We start from the raw sequence: 13220 nt of genomic DNA, 5'->3' as shown, positions 1-13220 counted from the left end.
CCAGAGCGACTGGACAGGATGCCTGGTGTCTGTGATCTGCCACTCCGCTTGGCCACTGCTCTCTTTCTCTGCCCTAGAGGCACGGCTTACTCACTTTACAAGCTCCTCGTTTGCTTTTCTGGGAAGCCTCCACTGCAATTCTCTAAGTGTCACAGCCCTACCCCACACGGCCTCGGCTTTGTCACAAAAGCTCAGGGAGATTTAGTTGGGTCGGTTGCTCTGGAGGCCCCCAGCGAGGCAGGGCCAGCTTGAGAGAATCATAGAATCACAGAATCACCAGGTTGGAAAAGACCCACGGGATCATCGAGTCCAACCATTCCCATCAATCACTAACCCATGGCCCTCAGCACCTCGTCCACCCGGCCCTTAAACCCCTCCAGGGAAGGGGACTCAACCCCCTCCCTGGGCAGCCTCTGCCACTGCCCAAGGACCCTTTCTGTGAAAATTTTTTTCCTGATGTTCAGCCTGAACCTCCCCTAGAGGTAGGAGGTTTGCTTAAAAGACGGGTGGACGAGGTGCTGAGGGACGTGGGTTACTGATTGATGGGAATGGTTGGACTCAATGATCTAGTGGGTCCTTTCCCACCTGGTGATTCCATGATTCTCTGATTCTGTGAGAGGAGGAGACCACGTCCAGGTGAGTTCCTCGAATCACTAAGCTTGGAAAAGACCTCTAGGAGCTGGGGCTGTTCAGCCTGATGAAGAGAAGGCTCCAGCGAGACCTTAAAGCAGCTTCCAGGGCTGAAAGGGGCTCCAGGAAAGCTGGGGAGGGCATTGAAACTGGATGGGCTCTAAGGTCCCTTCCAACCCAACCCCTCCCAGGATTCTGTGATAACTATAGATTATCAGGTCCAACTGTTGTACCTGCAGGGCTGCATCGTGCAGGAATCGGCATGGGATTCCTCTCATGGTTCCTCTGTCCCATTGCTGCTCAGCCTTGTGCTTTGCTCCTCAGGGGAGATGGGTTCCATCTATTCTGTAACCCACTTCAGGTGGTGGAAGATGCAATTTTACCCCTTTGCTTCTGGACTAAGCAAGCCCGGCCTCATCTGCTCCTCTCATGTCCCTCTGCCCTGAGCACCAGCTCTGCTTTCAGAAGCTGGAACAGGCTCACTGGTCCCAGTAACCTTGTCTGGAAGCTCTTCGGGAATCCCACGGGGGCTTTCTGGGAGAGGCTGAGCATCAGCTTCTTCCACACAGTCTGAGATGCTGCTGCTGCCACGACTGTTGGGTCCTTAGAGGCGTTTGTGCTCTGTCAGAAGGGATCATCTCTGAATTCCTCAGCTCTGGAAAACACCACAATCCAAAATTTTAAGCAGAGTATAATAGTTTTTTTTCTATTTTCCTCTTTTTAGTCCACCATGATTTCTATTTTTTATTGTACTACAACATGCCCAGCTACAGAGATGTCAAAACACCATGAAAGGCAGCAAGTCGAAACAGCCTGGTTTGACTTTTATGATGTCCCCGGGGAAAGTGTCTCTGGAGGCAAAGATGCATCCGGTTCACTGTGATGAAACCACTTAACTCGTTCTTGTTGGCCGGGGCTGCCCAACAGGTTTCCAAAAATGACACAACGGACTGTTTCGGACACGCTCCGTCACCGTGTCGTGGTGCTTTGGGCTTGGGGAGGGGGTTAGAGGGCTCTGGTCTGCATCGGGTGAGCTTGGGGTCTCCTGGTGCTGATGTGTTTTCTCTTCTCCAGGTGACCATGGAGTCCCCGCACCACGAAGCTGAACCTGGGCAGCAGGAGCAGGAGCTGCGGCAGATCCTCAATAAGGACAAGAGCAAGCGAAGTAAGAGCCTCTGCGTGTCTGTCAGCACGTGGCGTCGGGCGTCTCTGCCTGAGGACCCGTGTCCCCTAAACCAGGGGGCTCAGCTCACAGAGGGAGTGAGGTCAGAGGGGCTTTAGAAGGGGGCTCAGCAGGCAGGTCTGCTCTTAGCCAGACCAAGCTCTGTCTTCTCTGGGTCTAAGTGCTGGGTCCAGCCCTGTTCAATGTCTTTATCAATGACCTGGATGAAGGCATCGAGTGCACCCTGAGCAAGTTTGCGAATGACACTAAGCTGGGTGGAAGTGTGGATCTGCTGGAGGGTCGGGAGGCTCCAAAGGGATCTGAACAGGCTGGATCCATGGGCTGAGACCAACGGCAGGAGGGTTAACGAGGCCAAATGCCGCGTCCTGCACTTGGGGCACAACAACCCTGAGCAGCTCCAGCCTAGGAGAAGTCGGGCTGGAAAGTGCCTGGAGGAGAAGGACCTGGGGGTGTTGGTGGAACAGGAGCCAGCAGGGGCCCAGGGGGCCAAGAAGGCCAAGGGCATCTTGGCTTGGATCAAACCCGGCGTGGCCAGCAGGGCCAGGGAGGTTCTTCTCCCTCTGGCCTCGGCCCTGGGGAGACCGCTCCTCGAATCCTGGGGTCAGTTCTGGGCCCCTCCCCACAAGAAGGATGTTGAGGCTCTGGAGCGAGTCCAGAGAAGAGCAAGGAAGCTGGTGAGGGGGCTGGAGGACAAGGGTATCTTCCAACCTGGTTATTCTATGATTCTGTGAAGGGCATGTGGTAGCCTCCACATGCCCCTCCACCTCCATCATCTCTGTCCCGTGCATCAAACTGAGCTACAGACCGAGCCTGCTTGGGGCTGAAAGAGCCGTTTGGTGTCTGTGGGGATGTCTGGTCCCTCTGTGCAGCCAGCAGTGATGCCAACACATTGTGCTTAGTGACTGAAAGGAGATTTGGGGGGGACCTCCTTGCCCTGGTTGGTGTTTGTCCTTCACGTCCTTCCTAGTGATGCCAACCAGGTGGTCTCAATAGCTCTCTGTGCTAACCGCTGCAGCGGTGCTCGAGCTGATGGTGCTTGCAATGGTCCATGGTGCTGGGAAGGTCATGGATTTGCCTTTGGAACCCGACAGCCCCAGGCTGGAGCCCCCGTGGTAGGGGGAGAAGTTAGTTGGTACCCCCAAATTGGGCAGAAATGGTTGCAAACGGCATCCAGCTGCGATCTCCCTGCGCCATCTAGTGCCAGTTGGCACAGGGAGCCCACAGCGAGGTCCCTTGGAGCTTCCAGATGCTCAGAGCCCTGCGTCGTCACCCAGAGATGCAGCTGCATGGGATGCCCCGTGCCCACCCCAGTGTCCCTGAGCCTGCTGGCCACCCAGTGCCTTGGGTCGAAAGGAGCCTCCAAGCCCACCCAGCTCCAACCCCATGGGCAGGGACACCTCCCACTGGATCTGGTTGCTCCAAGCCCCATCCAGCCTGGCCTGGAACCCCTCCAGGGGTGGGGCAGCCACTGCTTCTCTGGGCAACCTGGGCCAGGGCCTCCCTGTCCTTACAGGAGAGCGTTTCTTCCTAAAATCTCATGCCAAGCTTCCCTCTTTCAGCTCAAAACTGTTCCCCGTCCTCCTCTCCCTGTGCTCCCTGATCAAGAGACTCTCCTCAGCTTCCTTGTAGCTCCAAGTGATGTTTCTCCCCCTTAGCCAACCTTGACCTCAGAACTGCCCCAAGGTTCTCCACAGGGTTCTGTCCGTGCTTGCAGGCATCTCCAGCCATCCTGGCATGATTGGTTGAGTCCCCTTCCCTGGAGGGGTTTAAGGGTGGACGAGGTGCCGAGGGACATGGGTTAGTGATTGATGGGAATGGTTGGACTCGATGATCCGGTGGGTCTCTTCCAACCTGGTGATTCTATGATTCTATGACTTGTGCAGCCACACTCATGTCTGCAGGGGTCCTTTAAAGAGCTCAGCGTTGGCTCTCGGATCGGTGTGGTCCATTCTGGTCTTTCTGCAGGTGCTGTGGCCAGCACTGTGGTGAAGCAGAAGCTGGCCGAGGTCATCCTGAAGAAGCAGCAGGCGGCTTTGGAGAGGACCAGCAACCCCAACCCTTCAGCCATGCCGTACAGGTAAAACGAGGGCATCATTGACCTGACCCGTGCAGGACTTTTGCTTAGGGCCCTGAAAAGGTGGCTGCTTATCTCAAGCAAGATCTTGCATTAATCTTCTGCTTCCTGGCCTTTAGAGATATTGTTTACCAGCATCTGTTGGGGTGTGGTACCTTGGGTTTGTGTTGAGTGTTTACTGGACGTAGAAGAAGCTCCAACACTCTTTTTCCTGACCTTGTTGGACTTTCATGGCTTGTCCCTCTCCTGACCTAGAAAGTTCTGTCAGTCTTCTTGTCTTTTATTCCAAGACAAGACAGACCCAGCAGCTGGATCCCTTCTGTGTTGGTGCTTGTAGTAGTGAACCAGGCAAGCCTCAAGCTGCACCAAGGGAGGTTCAGGCTGGACATCAGGAAAAAATTTTTCCTGGAAAGGGTCCTTGGGCAGTGGCAGAGGCTGCCCAGGGAGGGGGTTGAGTCCCCTTCCCTGGAGGGGTTTAAGGGCCGGGTGGACGAGGCGCTGAGGGACATGGGTTAGTGATTGATGGGAATGGTTGGACTCGATGATCCGATGGGTCTCTTCCAACCTGGTGATTCTATGATTCTATGATTCTGAGCAGCTGTCACACGCCTGGGAAGAGTGATGCTCCACCAGCCACTCTTGGGTTGGAGGCTGCAGCGTGGCGGCCAACTGGGAAGGGGTTTCTAACAAGGTGGCTTCTCTCCGTAGGGCTCTGGAGCCACTGGATCCCGAGGGGCCTTCTCCTGTGCTCAACACCTTCCTGCCACCCATCCCCACCACTTCTCTTGACCCCCCAGATCATTTTCCACTGCGGAAGACGGGTAAGTCCATGAGAACATCCCCTCCCTCCCATCGTGATACCCTCGCCGCCCCCTTGCAGGGCATGGTTGGAGCTGGGAAGAGCCAGTCCAGCTTAGCCCCCATGGACAGCGGGGTCAGGACGAACCACCTTGTCTCCTGCAGCGTCCGAGCCCAACCTGAAGGTGCGTTGTAAGCCCAGGAAGTGCCTTGACCGACGCAAGAACCCTCTGACGCGCAAGGAGAGCGCTCCCCCCTCGCTGAAAAGGCGGCCGCCCGAAGCCATCGGTGAGGGATCTGCTGGGATGGTGATAGCTCCGGGGTTTAGAGACACCTGGGGTCCAGGCTGGAGCAACTACAGTTCAGGTTTCTGCACCACATCTGCTTGTGGGACGTATCTTCAGGGCTTGGTGGGCTGTTGTCACCCTCCTGAGGGCGCAGCCCGTGGAGCCACCGCTCATCATGCTGGATGAGCCAAAAATGGATGTTGGTGCTGCTTTCTGGGCCCAGGATGGACCTACAGTGCTGGAAGGGACCAAGGTCCTGAGCAAACAGGCCTTATGAGGAGCGCCTGAGAGAGCTGGGGGTGTTGAGCCTGGAGAAGAGGAGGCTGAGGGGAGACCTCATTGAGCTCTCCCTTCCCTGAGCGCTTGTGCCCATCGCCCCCGTTTCTGTTTGCAGACTCGTCCCCGAGCAGCAGCAGCACCCCCGTGTCTGGCTGCAGCTCTCCCAACGACAGCCTCCCTGCTGAGCACGGAGCCCTCCCCGCGGCCTCCAGCGTGGCCCACGAGGTGAGTTCCCATGGCCTCCCCAGCAGGGATCTTGCAGGTTGGGGCTTCCTGATCTCCCACTCCCATCCCAGGCTCAGGCACAGGTAGCATCTCCCCCAACAAGGGACCTGAGCTGCCCTTGGCCCTGCTCTCCCTGCACAGTGGGACCCCAGCTCTGCTCCTGCCCCGCTGCCCCCCTTTGCAGTAAGAATTTCTTGTCTCCTAGTGCGTCTGCTCTCCCCCCACATCCCCGATGACCCCTGCCCGCGCTGGGCTCTGCCACTGCTGGAGCAGGAGACTAATCACTTGTGTTTGGTGCAGACCCCCCTGGCCCAGCGCCTGATGATGCAGGAGAGCTCACTGGCTCAGTTTTCCCTGCAGAGTGCAGCCTCCCTTCCAGCCATCACGCTGGGACTGCCGGCTACCGCTAGCACCAGGGTAGGTAGCCAGGTCGTAGGGAGCCCCAGAACCGGGAAAGAGGGTCCCTGTGGGGCTGGGAAAGGAGTTTGGGGGGTGCTGCCAGGCGTGGGCTGGCTCTGGGTGTTCCCAGGGAGGGTGTTCCGTGTCCTGGGGGGTTGCTAACCCGCTCGTCCCGCTCTCCGCAGGGAGAAGCGGATCGCCGCCCCCTCTCCAGCCTGGCTCACCGCGTGCCCGTGCTCAACGGCCCTGTCCTGGCGGGCACCCACTCGCCCATGTTCATCCCAGCTGGCTTGGAGCAGCACGAGGCTGGGAGCCCCTTGTCCCCCCGGCTCCAGCCCGTCATCATCCTCGAGCCCTCGGTCACCCACGCTCCGCTGGTGGCAGGTGAGTGGGGAGCTGGGCGCGGGGGCTGTCAGCGCTGCCAGGGCTCAGCCCGGCGCTCTGCTCGCTGCAGGCAGGGGCTTTGGGTGCTGGGAGAACCCAGTAGCCTTGATTTTTTTTTTCCATTATTCTTGTATGAGCTGTGGCTGAGGGGTGTTGACCCTGGTTCTGGTTGGTGAACAAGCGCATGGATGAAACCAGAGTTCTGCCCACGCCGCAGCCTCCGCGACGCGGAGCGAGCCCTAGATTTGGCTCTTCCCACCGAGCTGGGCTGGTGTTGAGCCATTCACCTTTCCTGCAGCCCAGAAGCGCCTTCCAAGAGGGTCTTTCATAGAATCACAGAATCACCAGGTTGGAAAAGACCCATTGGATCATCGAGTCCAACCATTCCCATCAATCACTAACCCATGTCCCTCAGCGCCTCGTCCACCCATCCCTTAAACCCCTCCAGGGAAGGGGACTCAACCCCCTCCCTGGGCAGCCTCTGCCAGGGACCAATCACCCTTTCCATGAAAATTTTTTTCCTGATGTTCGGCCTGATGTGATCTGACAGCTCTGCAGAATATGGTGTCTGCTCAGGGGGTGATGCCCCCCCTCACCTCTCCTTCGTCTCCCCTGCAGTGCCGGGTTTGGGAACAGTCCCCTTCTCCTTCGCCCCCTCACTCATCTCCGCAGAGCGCCTCTCGCTCCCAGGGCACCACAAACCGCTGGGCAGGACCCGCTCGGAGCCGCTGCCCCAGAACCCCAAGGTCATCCAGCAGCAACTGGTGTACCAGCAGCATCACACCCAGTTCCTGGAGAGGCTCAAGCAGCAAACACACCTGGGCAAGGTGAGTCGGGGCGGCCCAGGGTGCAGGAGGCACCGAGAAAGATGCAGGAAGGGTGGGAAATGGCATCTCGTGGTGCTGGGGAATGAGTCCAAGCTCTAGTCAGGCAGGTGAGATGCTGCCTTGTTCATACTGAGGGTACCTGCCCCGCTTCCTTGGCTCCCGCATCCATCGTGCTCCTGCCCCGAGATGCTCATGGCCTTGGCCTGGCCCCTGCCACCTCTCTGTGCTCATTCCTGACCCCTCCGGCTGCAGCGCATGGCGAAATCCAGCGAGAAGCCCCGTCTGCGGCAGATCCCTTCCTCGGAGGACATGGAGGCTGAGGGGACCCTCGCAGAGCCCGGGGCTGAGAGCAGCGACCCGGCCAGGGCACGCATGGAGCCCACCCGCCCGGGGAGCGGCGTGAAGGAGCCCGAGAGGATGCAGAAAATGATGCAAAGTCAAGAAGAGCTTGTCCTACAGCAGGTAGATGGGCTGGTAGGGGTGGGAGAGCCCTGGGGAGGGGTCCAGGCTGCCAACCTCAACGAGCCCTTTAGCTGCTGGGCACAAGGAGCCCATGGGGACAAGGGGCAGGGGCTTCTCTGGCTGCCTTGAGCTGCATGAAGCCCGTGGGGTGGTTTAAAACCTTCTTAACCGGCTCAGGATTGGGCTGTAAGAGGTGAAGTTCCCAGCCTTGTCCCTCTCTTCAGTTTGTGGCTTAATTGCTTTGAGCATTACTCATAGAATCATAGAATCACCAGGTTGGAAAAGACCCACTGGATCACCTAATCCAACCATTCCTATCCAAATGTCCTGTGTGGAGAATGTGCAGAGATCCCTGCCCTGTGACCTGGAGCTGTGTTTTCATCATCCCTTGGTGTCTCCTATTGGAGGTTTTGCACAAACCCAGCAAAGCTGGTGGCATCCTGAGCCTGGGAAGATTCAGATCAGACCCCGAGAGCCACCTCTGTAAAGGGGTGCTGGACCCAGGCACCTCATCTGAACCTTCCCTGAGCCCAGGACAGTTGGCCAGGGCAAGGATGAGAGTTGCAGCCACTCCTGGTGGCAGCAAGGCCAGGAATTGTCCCCAGATTGCTGGGTATCTTCCCCAAATTGCTGCGCTGCCCAGCACTGCGGGACTGAGCCAGCAGAGAGCAGCAGATCATAGAATCCTGAAATGGTTTGGATTGAAAAGGACCTCAAAGCCCATCCAGTTCCACCACCTCCCACTGGATCGGGGGCTCCAAGCCCCATCCACCCTGGCCTTGAACCCCTCCAGGGATGGGGCAGCCACCCCTGCTCTGGGCAACCTGGGCCAGGGCCTCCCCACCCTCACAGCAAAACATTTCTGCCCAAGATCTCATCTCAATCTCCCCTTTTTCAGCTCAAAACCATTCCCCCTTGTCCTCTCCCCGATCAAGAGCCCCTCCCCAGCTTTCCTGGTGCCTCTTTCAGTCCTGGAAGCTGCTCTAAGGTCTCCCCAGAGCTTTCTCTTCTCCAGGCTGAACAACCCCAGCTCTTAGATGCTGCCTGATGTGTCCCAGCTCCTGCAAACCAGCTTTGAGCCTCCCTGGCATGGAGGGGGCTGTTGTATCCAGACCTCTGGACCATGCACACCACCCTGGCAGCTTTCTCTGGACTTCTGTGCTCACCACCCCTTTTCTCCATCAGGCCTATCTCTGGGATTCCTACCAGCGCGCGCAGCAGCAGCAGCTTTTCAAGCGGCAGCCCTTGGCCGACTCCGCCATGGTCCCCACCATCCACGCGGGGCACAGGCCCCTCTCCAGGGCCCAGTCGTCTCCTGCCACTGCCACCGTCTCCCTTCCTGCCCAGGACACGGCCTCCAAGACGCTCTCCCTGCCTGTGCAGGAGCAGCCGGCCAAGCCGCACTTCACAACAGGTACGTCCCGGCCCCTCTGCGGGGCTGGAGCAGCAGCTGGGACTGGGGACAAGAGCTGGAAGGGACGTAGAGATGCCCAACAGCAGCTTTAGCATCGGTCCCAGTCACTCCTGGACTCAGAATCATAGAATCACCAGGTTGGAAAAGATCCATTGGATCATCGAGTCCAACCATTCCCATCAATCACTAACCCATGTCCCTCAGCACCTCGTCCACCCGGCCCTTAAACCCCTCCAGGGAAGGGGACTCAACCCCCTCCCTGGGCAGCCTCGGACAGGGACCAATGACCCTTTCCGTGAAGAATTTTTTCCTAATGTCCAGCCTGACCCTCCCCTGGTGGAGCTTGAGGCCGTTCCCTCTCGTCCTGTCCCCTGTCCCTTGGGAGAAGAGCCCAGCTCCCTCCTCTCCACAACCTCCTCTCAGGGAGTTGCAGAGAGCAATGAGGTCTCCCCTCAGCCTCCTCTTCTCCAGGCTAAATACATGCTTCGAAGAATGCTGGTTGGCTGCAAAAAGAGCAGAGCAAGCCCTAGGAGGCCCCTTCTCCTTATCTGAGGGAGCTTTTCCAAGCAGGACTTGCACATCTTGTCTGCTGTCCTGGTCCAGCGATGCTGGCGAGGTGCAGCTCTCTTGCATATCCAAGGCAGAATTTGCTTCAGGTGTGTTGGGGCAGAGGTTCTCGTGGTTCAAGGGAGGCATTTCAGTCAAACCAAGTAGTTGTGGAGGTTTAGGCCCTGAACTAGGGTCAGCACCATGAGCTTTGGGGTCTGCTCCAGTCTCGGGACAGCAGCTCTCCTTGTGCGTTGCAGGGTTGGTTTACGACTCGGTGATGCTCAAGCACCAGTGCTCCTGCGGGGACAACAGCAACCACCCCGAGCATGCAGGCAGGATCCAGAGCATCTGGTCCCGCCTGCAGGAGAGGGGGCTGCGCAGCCAGTGTGAGGTGAGATGGGACACCCGGCCGGGCGGGGGGTGCTGGTGCGAGCTGATCTGTTACTGGTGTGAGTGTCGAGGTAGAATATCACAGAATCATAGAATCACCAGGTTGGAAGAGGCCCACCGGATCATCGAGTCCAACCATTCCAATCGTGGAATGGTTTGGGTTGGAAAAGACCTTTAAGAGCATCAGGTTTAACCACCGATCCAGCCCTGCTAAGTCCACCACAAGACCATGTCCCCAAGTACAACATCTGCTTGTTGTTTAAACTCCTCCAGGGACAGTGGCTCAACCACCTCCTTGGTCTGCGTCTTCTACTACTTGACAACCCTTTCAGTAAAGAGATTCCTCCTGATATCCAACCTAAATCTCCCCTGGTGCATCTTGAGGCCATTTCCCCTCATCCCCTCACTTGTTAATCGGGTGAAGAGACCAACACCCCCCTCACCACAACCTCCTTTCAGGGAGTTGTAGAGAGCAATAAGGTCTCCCCTTAGTCTTCTTTTCTTCACAGTGAACAACCCCACCTCCCTCACCACTCCTCACAACCCTTGTTCTCCAGCCCCTTCCTAGCTCTGTTCCCCTTCCCTGGACGCTCTGCAGCCCCTCAATGTCCTTCTTGTAGAGAGGGGCTCAAAACTCAACACAGTCCTCTAGGTTTTCCCCCTTTCATCCCTTTTAGTCCCTGATCTTCTCAGCCAGATAACAAAGACCTCAGGAGAGGGTTTGGACTTGCCCATTGCTGGTGGCACCAAGTCAGAGCGTGCTGGTTTGACCATCTCCAGCTTTGGGTGGCAGCAGGAGCCTGCTCTGCTGGAAGATGGGCTTAGGGAGAGGTGTGATCCCACTGAACTGCTGGAGGAACATCAGTGTCCTTTCCAGTCTGTTAGAAACCTTGTCTTGGTCTGGCTGGGCTGACTGCTCCTCCAAGGGGTCTGTAGGAAGGTGGTGCTGGTATCTCCTGCCAGATCTCTGCTGCAAATGAGGGGTGCTCAAGGTCGAATCCGACGTGAGAAGCATGACCCTTGGCCTTGCAGCTGTGGAGATGCGAGGTGTGGACATCCTTGTCCCTCAGGACGTGCCACCACCACGTGTCTCCCACCTGGAGCAGCGTGGTCACAGCTCCTCTCTGCCTCACAGTGTCTGCGGGGACGCAAGGCCACCCTGGAAGAGCTGCAGTGTGTCCATACTGAGCGCCACGTCTTCCTCTACGGCACCAATCCCCTCAACCGCCTGAAACTGGACAATGGGAAGCTGGCAGGTGAGTCCCCGTCCACTCTGGGTCTCAAAGTACCTCCAGGGACCAAGCCAAGCAGCTCCTCTGCAGTCCAAACCTCCCTTCTTGGTACCCGCGTGTTGTCCATCCTGTCCCTCACCGTTCCCCGGTTTCTCAGCTCTGAAGTCCTTGCTGTCCCCTCTCTCCGCAGGGATCCTGTCGCAGCGGATGTTTGTCATGCTGCCCTGCGGAGGGGTTGGGGTAAGCGCATGATTTCTGCTCTGGATGGTTTGGGATGGGTTCTTCCTTTCATCGGACCCCACCGAGGGCTTCCTCGGGGGCTTCAGTGGAGAGGAAGCTCCTGAAGTCGTTGAGCTGCCAAGGTTGGGTAGCCTCAAGTGGGAGCGCTCCATCTGTGGACGAGATGTTGTTGGATGAGCTTCCCCCTGTCCTCGGGATGGTCCTACGCATCCTGCCTTGAAAGGGAACCCTTTCCACCCCTTTGCTCCAGGGATCCCAGCAACCAAAAGCCCCTCATAGACTTTTCTAAGAGTGTTAGAAGGGAATGAGCTGGTGGGGTGACCAGGAGAAGCTTCAGGTTGTGGTCTCCATTGAGGGTGGGGAGCAGTGTCATGGGGACAGCAGCTCGCTACTTCTCTCCAGACACTTCCACGTCCTCTCCTTTCACAGCTTGCCACCCTGGTTTCTCTCCATTCATTACGTTCTCCTCTTTTCCTCTCTCCCCCTGTCTCTGTCTTCTCTCTCTTTCAGGGAGGGTCTCACTCCATGCCTTCCTGCTGCCTCTTCTGGTTCTTCTCCTCTCCTTGCCCCTGCTGCTGGGCACCAGCTCTTCTCAGCCCCGTTTGCATCTACTTTCCCTGCTCTGCCTCCCTCTCCTTGCCCTCCTGCCTGTGCCCCAGAGGCAGGGGGAGAGGCTGGAGCTGCCCCTCTCCGGGGGCAGAAAGAAGCCTTTGAGTTGCACACATGGACTTGATCAGAAGAGACTTTGAGTTTTCCGGCTCTGGCTCGGCCCCTTGACGTGATCCTGATCAAACCAAGATGTTTGGTTAAACAATAAAATAAGATAAAGAAGGTAACGAGCGTTTCCTCAGTCACTCCCTCCAGCCCCCTGGGTGTAGGGTGAGGTGCTCCGTGTGGAGCTTGGGGCTGCGGGAGAACTTGCCCTGTTGCCTGCGAGGTGGTCTGGTCCCTCAGAGCCCTTCGGCCTCACAGGACTTCAACCCCTGGCTCCAAGCAGAGTGTGGGTCCCTTGAGGTCTCCTCCAGCAGGGCCGAGTCCCTATCTAACCCAACCCCTTGCTTCCAGGTGGACAGCGATACCATCTGGAATGAGCTGCACTCCTCTAACGCTGCCCGCTGGGCGGCTGGCAGCGTCACTGACCTGGCCTTCAAGGTGGCCACCAGGGAGCTGAAGGTAGGTTGGCTTCAGGTGGAGGTCCCGGAGCTGCCCGCTGCCCTGTGACTGGGTGAGATGGGGATGGGGGTGTCCCGGGGAGGGGGGCGCGTGATGCTGGAGGTAGCAGTTCTGATCACTCGCCTTTGTCTTCTCCCCAGAACGGCTTTGCTGTGGTGCGGCCACCGGGACATCACGCGGATCCTTCCACTGCCATGTAAGAGCAAGACTTTGGGCTGGCATGTGGGAAGCCCCAAAACCCAGTTCCTTGGCTCAAAGTCCCTCCAGCCGAACCTTCATAGAATCATAGAATCACCAGGTTGGAAGAGACACACTGGATCATCGAGTCCAACCATTCCCATCAATCACTAACCCAAGTCCCTCAGTGCCTCGTCCACCCGGCCCTTAAACCCCTCCAGGGAAGGGGACTCAACCCCCTCCCTGGGCAGCCTCTGCCAGGGACCAATGACCCTTTCTGTGAAAAAACTTTTCCTGATGTCCAGCCTGACCCTCCCCTGGTGGAGCTTGAGGCCATTCCCTCTCGTCCTGTCCCCTGTCCCTTGGGAGAAGAGCCCAGCTCCCTTGTCTCCACAACCTCCTCTCAGGGAGTTGCAGAGAGCAATGAGGTCTCCCCTCAGCCTCCTCTTCTCCAGCCTAAACCCCCCCAGCTCTCTCAGCCGCTCCTCTTCTTCTCC

The 13220-nt window shown here is 57.7% G+C and overlaps 2 protein-coding genes across 2 annotated transcripts in view; one reads left to right on the top strand and one right to left on the bottom strand.

The window, feature by feature from the left end:
• SLC48A1 (solute carrier family 48 member 1) overlaps window positions 1-13220 on the bottom strand; it is a 111157-nt gene that overhangs the window by 52508 nt on the left and 45429 nt on the right. The gene's annotated exons all lie outside the window — the stretch shown is intronic.
• Window positions 1-13220, top strand: part of HDAC7 (histone deacetylase 7) — a 50295-nt gene that overhangs the window by 31775 nt on the left and 5300 nt on the right. Inside the window, 15 exon segments of the mRNA XM_069879398.1 lie at window positions 1705-1795; window positions 3779-3890; window positions 4596-4708; window positions 4851-4973; window positions 5367-5476; window positions 5777-5893; window positions 6061-6259; window positions 6878-7086; window positions 7339-7548; window positions 8734-8962; window positions 9769-9902; window positions 11037-11157; window positions 11324-11373; window positions 12439-12546; window positions 12687-12742. Of these exon segments, the coding sequence (XP_069735499.1) occupies window positions 1705-1795; window positions 3779-3890; window positions 4596-4708; window positions 4851-4973; window positions 5367-5476; window positions 5777-5893; window positions 6061-6259; window positions 6878-7086; window positions 7339-7548; window positions 8734-8962; window positions 9769-9902; window positions 11037-11157; window positions 11324-11373; window positions 12439-12546; window positions 12687-12742 (1982 nt within the window).

This window comes from Phaenicophaeus curvirostris, chromosome 38 (genome assembly GCF_032191515.1).
Source record: "Phaenicophaeus curvirostris isolate KB17595 chromosome 38, BPBGC_Pcur_1.0, whole genome shotgun sequence".
In the NCBI taxonomy this organism is placed as follows: domain Eukaryota; kingdom Metazoa; phylum Chordata; class Aves; order Cuculiformes; family Cuculidae; genus Phaenicophaeus; species Phaenicophaeus curvirostris.
This window is presented reverse-complemented; position numbering and strand designations above follow the sequence as displayed.